The following is a 14836-nucleotide window of genomic DNA, read 5'->3' on the forward strand; positions in this document are numbered from 1 at the left end:
CTTAAATGAGGTTAACGGAGCAAGTACTCCATTAACCTCATTTCTTTGCTTGTGTGCCACTGCGGTGTGTGGCAACACACGAGCAGACCCCCGATTGGAAGGCTGCAGCCAGCCTCCTGGCCTTGGGGTGTGTGTGTGTGTCTAGAAAGCCAGGTGAACTTGCATGGGGTATCCTGGAACTTCCAGGGGCCGGGCAGCCCCTGATCCCCACAGCCTCCACTGGCTCCATGATGGAGTCATGTGGGCAGCCGATCCTGCCGCCCACAGTTTGGAGGCTGCTTGTCTGTGGGGAGATCAGGGCTAAGCCCGCTCTCCCCCCAGACCCACCAGAAGCTCTTCTGACTGATTGTGAGAAGAGATTCATTAAGTAGCTGATAAATAGGATTAGGTCTTTCCTATCTCAAGTGTATTCCACCAATAAATCAATTTAGTTTAGACTCCACAGTGATCTTCGTGTGTGTTCCTTAAATAGCTGCAACAACTAAACTCTGCACTCTGTAACTGGAGTGGCAGCTTCCTTGGACTTTGCTAAATAATCACAAACTCCAATAGGGTGATGGGCCCAACAGCCCAAGCATCTGCAGTTGAGTTTTTTCTTTTAAAGTGCAGCTGAGTGAATTAGTGAGTACAACAAAAGAAAATCAGCTTTTCTAGCAGATAGAGCAGCAGACAGCAAGCTGGCTTTGAGGAACAGTTAACAGACAGAGGCAGGCAAAGAGCCAAGATTTACAATGTTTCAAACAGGAATAAAAGGAATAATTTTACTATTTATTCTGAAGCTACCCAAAATATTCTGAATTCCCCTGAACGGTTTATAGATTTAGACAAAAATTACAAAGTTCCTGTTTTTCTTGCTAATGGGAACAAAATTTATTCAACGGGGAGAGAAACAGCTGAACTGCATTGCAGGCAGTCTGATGAAGAAATTGAAAGGATTTTTTTTAAATCTAGGATGCTCTCTTAGTCTTTGATATGAACAGTAACTTAATCTCATGGAGTCATTAAAGGTTGCAAAATAACCTTTGTGGACAACGTTTGCTACATTACCAAAGAGGATGACTTAATTATGACAGCTTCTATACATGAAGATGGACTTTTTCAACTGGACTGTGTAACTGAATAGGCAAGCCTCACAGCCTCAAGAAAACACAAGAATTGTTCTACCATATGGAATAAAAGACTAGCGCATAGGCAAATAAGTGTGATAAGTGAGTTTGACAAAAATGGATGAATTAAGGATTTTAAAGTGGAATCATGCAAAGAGGCCACAACTAACTGTCAATGTTGCATAAGGGGTGAGACCCAGTTTTTCTGGACAGACACAGAGGGAGTCACAACATCCTCTGGGACTTGTATATTCTGATGTCTTTGGTCCATTTGAAAAGAGTATGGGTGGCAATTGCTACATACATTTACTGATGATTTTTCAAGATTTACTTATGTATATGCTGTGAAAGAGAAAAGTCAAGTGTTTGAGAAATTTAAGGAGTATGTTGCACTGGTCAACAACAAATTTGGAAGAAAGCCTCAGAGACTAAGGTCGGATAATGGAGGCAAATACATGTCAAATGTCATCAAAATGTTCCTAAAGGAACATGGGATTTCCCATGAGACTACTCCCCCATACACACTACAACTGAATGCTGTGGCAGAGAGGAAAAGTCGCTCTTGACTAGAAATGACCAAATGCATGTTACATGATGCTGGCTTGGCAAATAAATTCTGGGAAGAAGCAGTGATGACTGCAAATTACTTGCAAAACAGATTGCCAACCAAAGCAATAGACAAGACACCATTTGAACTATGGCATGGGAGCAAACTCTCTCGAAAGCATATCAGAGTATTTGGATCAAAAGTGTATGCAAATGTCCCAAAGGCCAAGAGAACCAAACTCAATTGCAGATGCAAACTGGGAGTGTTGGTTAGATATGTGCCTGGCCAAAAGGGATACAGAATTCTTGATCCTGCAAGTGGAGAGGTCAGAATTTGCAATGTGGTGTATTTTGGTGAGAGACAAGGGCCAACTAGAGGTGATGTACCAGAACTTGTGCCTGAGTTCCATGTGAAAGAGGAACCATGTGAGTGGACTCTCATGAAGCTAGAGCTGGACAGTGAATTCAAATAATCTACTACAGATTCAGAAGGGGCTGAGCTGGAACTGTGGCACACACAGAGGCCCAACAAAGGGGTTCCACCCAAAAGATTCTCACTGATGACCAAAGGAGAGATACAAGAACCCATCACATGGCAAGATATAGAAAAGATGCCAGCTGATGAAGCTGAGAAGTGTAGAAAAAGCAGCATTAGAAGAAATTGATTCCCTGCACAAAAATGAGACTTGGAGACTTGTGGAACTACCTGCTGGAAGAAAGACGATGGGATGCAAGTGGGTCTTCAAAGTCAAGCAGGATGCAGAAGGGGATGCACAGCACTACAAGGTGAGACTAGTAGCCAAAGGATACTCCCAAATCTATGGTGAGGACTACGATTAGACCTTTGCACCAGTTGTGAAACACACTTCAATTAGGACACTGCTCAGCGTGGCAGCAGCCAGAAAGATGCAAGTTGACCACCTGGATGTAAAGACTGCCTTCCTTCTTGGAAAAATCAAGGAAGCCATCTACATGCAACAAGCTTTGGGGTGCCAGGAAAGAAGGGGCTTGTGTGCAAACTACAAAAGAGCATTTATAGCTTAAAGCAAGCAGCCAGAGTGTGCAATGAGACTCAACTCAACTGCTACTTAAAGAGGGGTTTACTGAAGGAAAAGCTGACTCCTGCCTATATTCAAGATTCAGATATATTAACTCTGAGGGATTCAATGCAGGCTTCTTCAGTAGAGGTCTAATGATTGCCTCCTTAAGACAGGGAGGCATCTTGCCCTCCCTCAGAGAAGCATTTATAATTCTACCAGACCTCCTACAACAATCTCCCTGCCAGTTAGTATAAGCCACGTTGGTCAAGGGTCACCACTCCAAGAAGCTTCTCCACATCCTTAGGAATCACAAACTGGAACTGATCCTGCCTAACCACATAAGAGGACTTGCTGGACACCTTCAATAACTTTGGGATCCAAGTCTAAGTTGGCCTTGATACGAAAGATTTTGCCCACGAAACACTCATTAACATCACAGTGGGTAATTGATGGTTCCAAATTCTGATTCAAAGGAGGAGGGGCATGTACTAGCCCCCTCACAACCCTGTACAACTCTGCTGGACATGAGCTTGCAGATGCAATATGGGCAAAAAAGAATTGTTTCTTTGCTGCATGTACTTTTTGAGCATAGGTCTTTAAATGCAGTCTATGTTGTAATCTGGCAGATTCGAGTCAAGTATTTCTCCACTTGCGCTCCAGTTGTCTACCTTGCTGCTTCAACTCCTGCAGATCTTCCGTATGCCAGTTTTTAAGCAGGTCAGAGACGATGCTTAGGAGCGACCATGTCTACTGCCCTGGTGAGTTGGCTATTCCAATTTTCCACCAAGGCATCAACAGGATCACTGGCAGAGCCAACACTAAATCCTTCCAAGGCTTCTTAGAATCCTATTGGATCCAATAACTTTTTCAGGCAAACCATTCTAATAAGGTCCCTCACTCCTGCAGAAATGGGAAGTGATTGTGAGTCCAACTATAACCAGATGGTGGTCTGTCCATGACAATGGGGAAATCACAGGTGTCCGCATCCACAGAACACCACCCTGAGTAAAAGACCAGATTGAGCATGTGACCTGCAACGTGCATCAGTCCCGAGATCACTTGGGATAGGCCCATAGTTGTCAGACAAACCCAGACACGTTATGGACTAACTTCACCCAAGACTCAGAGACAAAAGCTAGCTAGACACAGTTTCCTCTCCTACAATAACCGTAAGGGAATATACTCTGCCTCAGACCCACACCAAAGGCTGGCCACCTGTAGGCTGGCTAGCTACTGCCAGCTGCACCCCTGGCACAGGCCACCTTCCTTATAAGTTCCCAAACCTCAGAATCTTTCCTCTCACGAGAGACTCTGAGGCATGGTTGGTGTAATTACTGCCAACAGGTGTTGATGATCAGGCACCCAGGAAGGGAAAGGCACAAGTCAAGGCAGCACAGCTGATATGATCTTCAAGGCTATCCTGGCCAAGCGAGAGAGGGAGAGGCCTAGCCGAGCAAGGGTGGGGGGATATGGCAAAGAACACTATTTTGAAATATATACTTGCTCTAACTTTAGGCATTTTTGTTAACTACCTTCATGCTTTTATCAAAATCTGTGAAACAAAAACAAAAATTCCTGAAAAACCAATGTTCAATGCAAAATAAGCTTAGCTGGAACTGGGAGAAACATCTAAAAAGTTCACCATTCTTGGGATGAGGAAACAAAAAAAAGGAAGAAAGCACAAAAATATTTGCAATGAGACAATTACTAAGAGGTCTTCATGCTGTCAAAGTGGCAGGAACTGGTTTAGTGGGGAGGAAAAAAATAAACTGCATGCTTAAAACAATTTCCTTATCCTTTTTGTACTCTCTGTCCAATTGTAACCACGACTAACTTGTCCCATGAATTTCAATGGGACTGTTTATGAGTAACTTAGTCTGGATGTCTATCAACCAGTGATTAATAACAAAAATGAGAAACCTCTGAAAGGGAGAGTAAAAACCTACTCTGAAAGTAGTTGCAGTGGAAGAGTACCTGAAGTAGAAGGATACTCTGGATAGGCCATAAGAACAGTCCTGCTAGATCAAGCCCAAAGCCTGTCTAGGCCAGCATCCTGTTTCCCACTGTGGCCCACCAGACGCCTCCGAGAAGTCCACAGGCAAGAGGTAAGGGCATGCTTTCTCTCCCACTGTTACTCCCCTGCAACTGGTATTTAGAGGCATCTTGCCTCCCAGGCTGGGTGGCCTTTAGCCACCAAACTAGTAGCCATTGATAGACTTGTTGTCCATGAATTTGTCCAAGCCCTTTTAAAGCCACCCAAGCTAGTGGCCATCACCACATCCCATGGCAGAGAATTCCTTAGATTAATTATGTACTGTGTGGAAAAAGTACTTTTTAGAATGTGAGCCCTTTGGGGACAGGGAGCCATCTTATTTATTTCTCTTTGTAAACCGCCCTGAACCATTTTTGGAAGGGTGGTATAGAAATTGAATTTATTACTACTACTACTACTACTACTACTACTACTATTTACTTACTTCTGTCAGTCCTAAATTTCCTGGCCATCGGTTTCATGGAATAGCCCCTGGTTCTAGTGTTGAGAGGGAGAAAAATTCCTCTGTCCTCTCTTCTTATTCCATGCATAATTATGTGCACCTCTATCAAGTCTCCCCATAGTTGCCTCTTTTCCAAACTAAAGAGCCCCAGATGCTGTAGCCTTGCCACATAAGGAAGGTGCTCTAGGCCTCTGATCATCTTAGTTGTCCTTTTCTGCACTTTTTCCAGTTCTACAATGTCCTTCTTAGGATACAGTGACCAGAACGGTACATGGTACTCCAAATGTGGTTGCACCATAGATTTTTATAAGGGCACTATAATATCAGCATTTTTATTTTCAATCCCCTTCTTACTGATCCCTAGTATGGAATTTGTCTTTTTCACAACTGCTGTGCACTGAGTCAACACTTTCAACAAACTGTCCACCACGAACCCAAGATCAGTCAGTCACTGGAAAGCTCAGACCCCATCAGTGTATATTTGAAGTTGAGGTGGGTTTCTTTTGCCCCAATAGGCATAACTTTACACTTGCTTCCATTGAACAGCATTGGGACAGGTAGGAGAGCCAATCAAGATGAGGAATTTTTACCAGTTCTGGATGGGATGGCACGCCCCTTGAAGGATCACACCCATTTTGAAAGAGTTGCACTGGCTACCAGTTCTTTTCTGGGTCCAATTCAAGGGGCTGGTTTTGACCTTTAAAGCCCTTAACGGTTTGGGCCCAGGGTACTTGAGGGACCGCCTGCTCCCAAGGGTTGCTGCCCACTTGACAAGGTCATCTGAGGCGGCTCTGCTCCAGGTGCCGACAATGAGGGAGGCTCGGCTGTCCTGCACTCGGGACAGGGCCTCTCTGTTGCTTCCCCCAGACTTTGGAATGCTCTTCCAGTGGCCATTCGCTTCTCTAACTCCATCACAGTTTAGAAAGCTTGTTAAATCTTGGCTTTTTATCCAGGCCTTTACATAATTGTTTTATTGCTGCTTCTATGTGTTTTACTCACGTATAGTTTCTATGTTTGTATTTTATAGATTTTAAATTAGATTGGTTTTGTATTTTTAGCTTAATATTTTTGTCATCTTTATTGTATGTTTTTTTTAACTTTTGTAAACCGCCTTGGGATTGTTTTTAATGAAAGGCGGTATTATATAAATCTAACAATCAATCAATCAATCAATCGAAATTTGCCATTTGGTCATCCACTCCCCCGGTTTGGAGAGATCCTTTTGGAGCTCCTCAGAATCTGTTTTGGATTTCACTACCTTAAATAGTTTAGTGTCATCATCTGCAAATTTTGCCACTTTGTTGCTTGCCCAACTTCTAGATAGTTTATGAATAAGATAAAGAGCACCAGCTCCAGTACAGATCCCTGGGGGATCTCACATCTTACTTACTTCCATTGTGAAAACTATCCATTTATTCCAACCCTGTTTCCTGTCCTTCAACCAGCTACCAATCCAAAATTGAACCTGTCTCCTTATCCCATGACTGCTAGGTTTATTCAAGAGCCTTTGGTGGGGAATTTTGTCAAAAGCTTTTTGGAGCACCTTGATCCACATTTTTGTTGACACTCCCAAAGAACTCCAAAAGGTTAGTGAGGCAAGACTTGCCCTTGCAGAAACCATGCAGGTTCTCCTTCAGCAAGACCTTCCATATGTTAAACAATTTTGTCCTTAAGTATGCTTTCCATCAATTTATCAGGCAAAGTAGTTAAGCTAACCTGCCTGTAGTTTCCCAAATCCACTGGATCGCTTTTTGAAAATCAGAGTTACATTTGCTACTTACTAGGCCTTAACAGGTATGCACTTCCACAAGTGACTGGAATGGGCAAAAGTGGAAAGGGGGCAAGGCAACGTCAGGAATACTGTAGCTGATGCTGACCTGACTTGGGGGATCAGGTGATTGGCAATCACAGAGGCCTGGAGAGGCAGCATCTCTCAGAATCTCAAATGCAGTGAACGACCCAGATTCAACAACTCAATAATATAGCTTTCAGGGTTGCTGTTTTTTAAAAGGAAATGTTCAAACACACATTAGAACAGTCAAAAGTACAATAGAAAATATAGTAAGATGTTATTTAGCTACTTACAATATCTGGATTATTTGTAAGAACTGATGGAAGCATAGAAAATACATGATTTATTCAAGATATGTACATGTGTATATACACCAAGATTTTCAACTTGAATTCTTGCATCAGTATCTTTTCTAAGGCTTCCAGATTTTGGCTGCAACTTTTGGACCTGATCACTTAAGCTTCAAACATTCAAAGAAAATGGAGGGGAACACAGGCATGAAATTCAGCTTCAAATTACATTATAAAACCAACTATCCGTTCCAATATTTACAGATAATTCTGAAAATATGCCTAGAAAAATGCTAGATGATAACATAGTGAGTGAAGACTAACTTTCTTATATCACAGCTTGCAACATCTTAAATGACTGTTTGTTCGGTCTAACAATTTCCCCCATGTTTTGAGGGTAGTAATGCCAAAATCTGTAGAATAAGTGCAATGTGCACAGCAACTGTAGATGGAAATTCATACAACTAGGCAAACTAGCTATGGCCCTCTTGTTCGTAATTTATTTCTAAAGAGAGTTCAGTGCTGAATAAGTTGTCCATCCCTGTACTCTATGAATTACTCTTACCACAAATATTTAAGTTATCTAGGAAAAGCTCCTCCTTCCCAAGCACTTCTCACAGCAGAGGAGATAAATATATTCAGAGCTGCCATGTGTTTTCCAACTCACTTTAGGGGAAGCAACAAGTCCACACACAAATAATGGCACATACATTGATGCTCTCATGCTGAGAAGCATTTACTGGACCAACTGTTTCCAGAGATAAAGTTGCTCCAACAGCTATTTTAGACACACACTCAGCATTCTGGTCTTGGGTATTAGCTTAGATAAATTGGTGTACATTGCAGTTTTCAGTTCTGTGAACTTCTACTTCTCTTTTCAGAAGTTCTGAACTCCTAGCCAAGCAGCTACAAACATCTGTTTTCATGCCAGAAATGTGTTAGTCAGCCTAAATTCCTTGCCTCCATTCTCAATTCCTCCTAATCATCATCTATTTTAAAAGTTGTGTTCTTAATCCTCTTGAAGAGATGAAAGGTTCCTCTACATGATGTATCTGTTGCTGGGCTGTATAATTTCAGACTGCAACAGCAGAGACTGCATGTTTATATCGAAAGCTAGCATATCAGATCTAGGTTAGTCTTCTCCCTGTCTGGTTAGCACATTCGGAGGCAAACTGGGGCTACCAAGGGCTGATAGTAGCAATACATTTCACTCATTCACAGAATGCAATGAGAAAAGTTAACCAGCAGCAAGATTTGTCAAAGCAGCAAGAGATCTCTGCACCTTGTATCTGATTTACTCCAATATAATTTTATATATAGAAGAGTCTAAAGTCAGTTCTTGATTACCTGCAACTAGGTTGTTTAAAGAATAACTGCACATTAAACATCCAATGAATCACATTTAAAGAGCTATGGCTTGCTGCTAATGGATGGCTGCTCAAAACTTAAGGTACAACTAAAACTAAGGTAAAATAAGAGCAATGCCATGTCTCTCTGCCCATTCTTGCTTTTCTGTTTGGAATACCCTCCCAGAGCACCCAGGAAGCATTTGTGGTCACTGTCATTCTCTCGTGTACCCTGATCACTTCAAATCCTTCCACAAAATACAACCTTTTCATGAAACCTTTGGTCCAATGCCTCAGTCCTAGTCCCTACTTTGAAAAAAATCCCAAGAAGGAGTAATTGCATTTGCTTCTCTCCTTCCTCTATGGCTTTCCTCACAATGCTGAAATTTTATACTGAAAACCCTTGGGGCAGTGGTCTGTGCATTTTTATTTGCTCATGTTGCACTGTAAAGAGTTATATACACCATTATGTCTAATATAATAATACTCACCACTGATGATTAAGAGATAGGGGGCTGATGAAATGCATAGTAACATCTAGCTAGCCTCCAAGCCAACAAATGAGTATCCGATGGTATACAGCAAACGAGCAATAGCTGCAGCATTTGGTCTGAGCAGAAATTCCCTGCTGGCCCTAACCACTAATTCTGTGGCCTTGGAGGCTGGTTGTTTTTATTTCCTTTTGAGTGACCACATATTAAGTTGCCATGAGTACAGATCTCTTAACTGTTAGAGCCATCTGACAGTGAAATAGTTTGCCTTACACAGTGACAGGCTCTCCTTCACTGGAGGTTTTCAGCCATCTGTCAGGGACAATGTAGCAGATTCCTGCCTGAACAGGGGGCTGGACTAGTCAATTTCAAAGATCCCGTCCTACTTTATGATTCTAAAGTGGCATGCACATTTGGGTTAATTCCACCTTGCCAGTGCAACAGAGGCCCAGATATTCACCATGAGTGTATATAGGTCTGCAACACATAGACATCTATAGCTATCACAGAACTTAGTTACATCTTTGGCATTATGCTACTTAAGAAAGTATTTCCTACCAAGAAACTCCAAAATCACTCTGGTTACCCTGTTTTGATTAAAATGCTGACAATGATCTACAAGTTATACTTGCATATGACCAGAGAACAACGTTTTTAAAAATAATGTTTTCTTATAGAGAAACACTGCTCTTAAGCTTCATTGGGCCTTTCTGCAACCAGGGATTCTTCTGCACCAGAGTCTGATCCCGGCCAATGAGGCTTGTCATACCCTGAAACCTTGAAGCATCTTAAGTCTGTAGGTTGTTGAACACCTGCTCTGGAACGATCCAGCTCTGGAAGAATGTTACACATCTCTTCTTGGCCACTAACAGATTTAGAATAATTGACATTGGCTTCAAGACTTTGTTCACTTTCAGGGATGTCCACAATAGTGCCTTCCTGGATACTCAACATTTCTTCTTTACTTGAAGTCCCTTTGAAGTCACCAGTATCCTCTTCTTCACTACAGTCTATGGCATTAACCTCTCCTAAAGGATCTATTTGTTCCACTGATTTCCCATCTTCACATTCTGGAGATACTGGCTTATAAACACTTATAACAGAATTATATTCTGGTTTTGGTTCAAAACTATTTAAGTGGTTTAAGTTTCTCACCACAGTAACCTTAAGAAGAGAGAGTAAAAGAAATTAGTTTCTAGTTACTTCTTTTGACAAATAAAAAATAATCCACAAACTTTCTCATCACATTTAAGATGAATATATAGAAGTACACTGATTATTGAACTATACAACTTCATTGTGCAATAATTGGTACTTGAAGTTGCTTCTTCACCTCTTCCCTACCTGTCCATTTTGCACATTATACTAGATTGCAAGCCATCATAAGGAGGATCCATCTATTCTATTCTTTGTACTGCACTTAGGAATATTACATGTTAAATAAGTAAATCGGAGCTTCAGCTTTGGACCCCTAAAAATCTCTTTACCCTATCTAATCTTTAAGACATAACCCACCACGCATTCATCTCAGAGAATCTGAAATTAAAGGTGGGATTGCAGGAGGAGTCTAGTGGTAATATTTTTTTCAAGTTTTATTAGTATATATAATTTTGACAGTGTTGATGAATTAACTCCCAGGTATGCTGAGCCATAAGACACCATTATAGCTTCATTTCTACTTTGCAAAAATTCCCCTTGTTTACTAAATGTATATAAATAAGTCATTAAAAGTAATACCTTCTGTTTCTTAGACAGCTGGCATGTAAAGCTATAGGTGCTTTTTATATTGTGAGCCCTTTGGGGACAGGGATCCATATTATTTATTTGTTATTTCTCTGTGTAAACCGCCCTGAGCCATTTTTGGAAGGGCGGTATAGAAATTGAATACAATAATAATAATAACAATAATAATAACAATAAGGCTGTGGCAGAAAAAGACCAAAATAATCCCAGTGGTAATTGGCGCCCTGGGTGTAGTTCCAAAAGACCTTGAAGAGCACCTCAACACCATAGGGGCCACAGAAATCACCATCAGCCAGTTACAAAAAGCAGCTTTACTGGGAACAGCCTATATTCTGCGACGATATCTATAACAATTGACAATAAAATCCAGCCATCCCAGGTCCTTGGAAAAGGACTCGATGTCTGGATAAAACAAACCAGTCAATAACACCTGTCTGACTGTGTAAACACAATAATAATATGTCTATCCATTATCTAAAAATACATAATCCTTTGGGCTACATAGTGATCTATTCCTTCTGTCCATGATTCTATTGTGTAAACTGGCATCCATTTTTAATGGAAAGTGAAACAATGGATTCACAGTGTATACTCAAGAAGAACAGTCCTCAACTAATGCTCTGGACATCTGACAGAACAGTTCTTACTGTCTGAGATCCATTTACTATGTAGTCACAACTTGGTGACTTTCATCAGCTCCCTCATCCCCCTCTGCACTCTGCAAAACTCTGACAGCAAGAAGTTGCATCTTCCCAACCAACACTGGTCTGGATGTCAGCCACTCTGTTTAGGTTACTTCACTGATAACTAACTAGTACCCCAGTTGTTACAACTGACACCACCCACAAAATTCTAAAGCAGTTTAGTAATGTAGTTATTCTGAGTGGAAGACTGGCCCAGTTGATGGAACAGCAGCATGCAAGTAGATGCCTTTAAACATTCAGAGGTAATAATGAGTTTAACATACTAGCATCTATTTGTCATGAATAATCAAATTAACAATTTGTTAAGGCTGACTTGTGTTATTAAGAATATTTTTCTTCAGTTTAAAAAAAGTTCTCAAAGTAACAGACACAATAAACAGTGACCAACATCTAGAGCAGCCTTCTGGTAACGTTTAAAAAAAAAAAGGCACATTGGTGCAATGGAGGGCTTCCTTAGATCTACTGGGGCTGTGTAGTATCAGGCATGCAGAAAGGGGGAGCAAATTTTGATGGATTTGCTTTGGTTCCAGGGGTACCGTGTCACTAAAAAATGTGTCCCTGAGGGTTGCATGACCCTCAGGGATGTAGGGCACTCCCAAAGTCAGAGCAAATAGTCAAAATTTGCTCCCCCTTACTGTGCACCTGAGGCTACACAGCTGAAGCAGTACTGGAGAAGCTCTCCTTTGTGCCAGGACATCTTTCTTTCATACTACCGGAAGGCTGCTCTGGATATTAGCCAATCTTTTTAGGACTAATGGAAGTGACCCTCCAATTTTAATAACAGCATTCAATTAAACTGTTGATGGTCAATACCAGAATTATTTACTCAGGGATGTTCTATTAAATATTTCCTCTATTCAATATTGTTCTACTGAATGCTGAAATATCAGCAATAGTAGTTTTACACAGAAACAGTTAAATATCTTTCACAAATATCTTATGGTCCTACATAGAACTTACCAGAGATTTAGGAAGCATAATATTTTTCTTCTTTAAACATAGGAATAGTATTGTAAGAATTGCTGTCACCACCACAACAGCAATACAACCAACAATTATAGTCACTGTTAAACCTACACAATGAAAAAGAAAAACACTGTTTGATATATGAATGTGACATTGTATGCCTACTACAATTTTGCACAGTTAGATTTGCTACACATTTCAAATAAGGAAAGATATCATACAGTAACTCAACAGGCCCCTTCTTGGTGGCAAACTGCTGATTTGCATTCTGGATCTCAATCTGGATACACAAGTGTATATGGTCAAGAGCAAAGGCCATCAACTTAGCACATGCAATAGGCTGAACACATATGCCATCTATTTAAAAAAAATCTAGTTGGAGAAATACATGCTTCTACAAAGATGGAATTTAACTGCGAGTGTAAAGATGGAATTTAACTGAGGAAGCAAGTCTGGTTCATAGCATCCTAAACTTCCCCCCTGCACAAATAAGAAGACATGAATAAGGAAGAACCTCTAAATATTTTCATGAGTAGCTCTACAGAACTCTGCAATAGCCAGGGAAGGAGCCAGGGAAGAAGGTTACAAAGGTGAAGCATGAGTGTTAGCTTTTTCTGTCTAATGTAAACCAGCTGCGACTTCGTGTGGCATCACAATCAATGAGGTCATGCACACGTGACCTTGCCAGGGTGGGCGGGCAGACTGCAGGGAAGACATGAGAGGCGTCATGGCAAAGGGAATTGCTAGGAGAAGGAGGACTTCCCCCTCCTGCACTGCAGGGTGCCCTGGAGTATGAGCACAGTGGCTGCTCTCATTAGAGCAGCCATGGTGTTCAGAGAGGCCACTCCCCCGGCCCCCTGTTGGAAATGGCAGTGTGCCGGAGGGAAGCCATTTAACCCAGCAGCAATCACCCAGATGATCACTGGCCGAGGTTAAGTAAACCATAGGTTCACTTCATGTCAGCTAAATGCCAAGTTAAGAAGTGGGGCTTGGTGGAGTACCGCCGGGAGCAGCTATGCTCCCAGGGCTTCTCAACTGCAGCCTAACCTAGACTGGGCTGCCCTAGCCTGGGTTAGGGTGTGTGTGTGTGTGTGTGTGTGTGTGTGTGTGTGTGTGTGTGTGTATAGAGTGGTAAATGACAGGACCAAAGAATCAATGCACAGTAACAGCAATGCAAGTACCCCAGGCTGTGCTCTTGAGTGACCAGGTTAGCAGACCCTAACAGGAAAAGGAGGGCCCAGCTCAAATTTCCAGATAGGCTCATTAACATTATATCCAATTTGAAGAGGAGGAAGAATTGATTTTAATTCTTTTGTTTTTTTAATGTAAACTGCCATGAGTCATTCTGGAAGGGCAGTATAGAAATCGAATAAATAAATAAATAAATAAATAAATAAAATAATAAGCCAGAACTCCAGACACAGGCTGAGGCAGCAGTGAGGTGGCAAGGGGCCTTGCAAGGGCATGGAAGGTGGGATGACATTGCAAGTGGACTCAGAAAGAAGGTGAGATGGTTGTGGATGGCAGGGGTTTTTGCCCTTGCAAGTGCAAGGGCAAAAGGTGGTGGCGGCAGATTGCCTTTGACATGAATTTTCTACATCAGAGTTCTACTGCCTATGAATTTGGAGGCTCCACTTAGCCAGCATGGATAAGAGCTACTGTTAAACTTCCCTTATCCACAATACCTAGATTTTCCTTTCCAAAGACTTTCCAAACTCAATCATTCAAAGAACAATGGTAAACTTTAAGATGAGAACAAACATGCTTTCAATTTGCACTCATGGCTAAAAACATGGAAATGGTCTTCCAACTCAAGACTGGACTGAGGAGGGATGCATAAAGACAGAAATTTAATAGGGGCAGCTTTCTCAATCACTTGCTAGAGATATCCCTATTAAATTTCTGCATGATGCATCTCTACAAGTATTTCACCAAAATGCCACCTGTATCATTAACGTCCAGCAAGAATTTCAAAAGGTCCTTAGTCTAGCCACAGTAGCTTCCTATAGATATATCTGATGCATCTCTACAAAGCACAGTTATTTCTCAAAATGCTACGTACTACAGCAGGGCTTGGGACATTTACTTATGAGCAGACCTTGCCCTTACTCATGATAAAACCCAGCATCCTTCCTTGTAAACAGACCCTCAACCTTATGAGTGGATTATCAAACTTGCTTACAAGTAGATGATACATCTTAATCATGAGTAGCCTCAGCTGTACAAGTACTCTCACTTGCAAGCAGGTATATTCTTAAGAAAAGATGCAAGATTCTGGGTCTACTTGCAAGGGAAGCTTAGGGGTGTACTGGTAATT

The 14836-nt window shown here is 41.4% G+C and overlaps 1 protein-coding gene across 2 annotated transcripts in view; it reads right to left on the reverse strand.

Annotated features, from left to right (window-relative positions):
* Window positions 1–7305: 7305 nt before the first annotated feature.
* The window catches only part of IFNGR1 (interferon gamma receptor 1), a 43860-nt gene continuing 36329 nt past the window's right edge, over window positions 7306–14836 (reverse strand). For both annotated transcript variants that reach the window (XM_053288882.1, XM_053288871.1), the window contains exons 12-13: window positions 12514–12626; window positions 7306–10270 (exon numbers count right to left, since the gene is read on the reverse strand). In XM_053288882.1, coding sequence (XP_053144857.1) covers window positions 9797–10270; window positions 12514–12626 — 587 coding nt within the window. In that variant the 3' untranslated portion in view covers window positions 7306–9796. The remainder of the gene's footprint in view (window positions 10271–12513; window positions 12627–14836) is intronic.

Source organism: Hemicordylus capensis, chromosome 1 (assembly GCF_027244095.1).
Source record: "Hemicordylus capensis ecotype Gifberg chromosome 1, rHemCap1.1.pri, whole genome shotgun sequence".
NCBI classification, from domain to species: Eukaryota; Metazoa; Chordata; class Lepidosauria; order Squamata; family Cordylidae; genus Hemicordylus; species Hemicordylus capensis.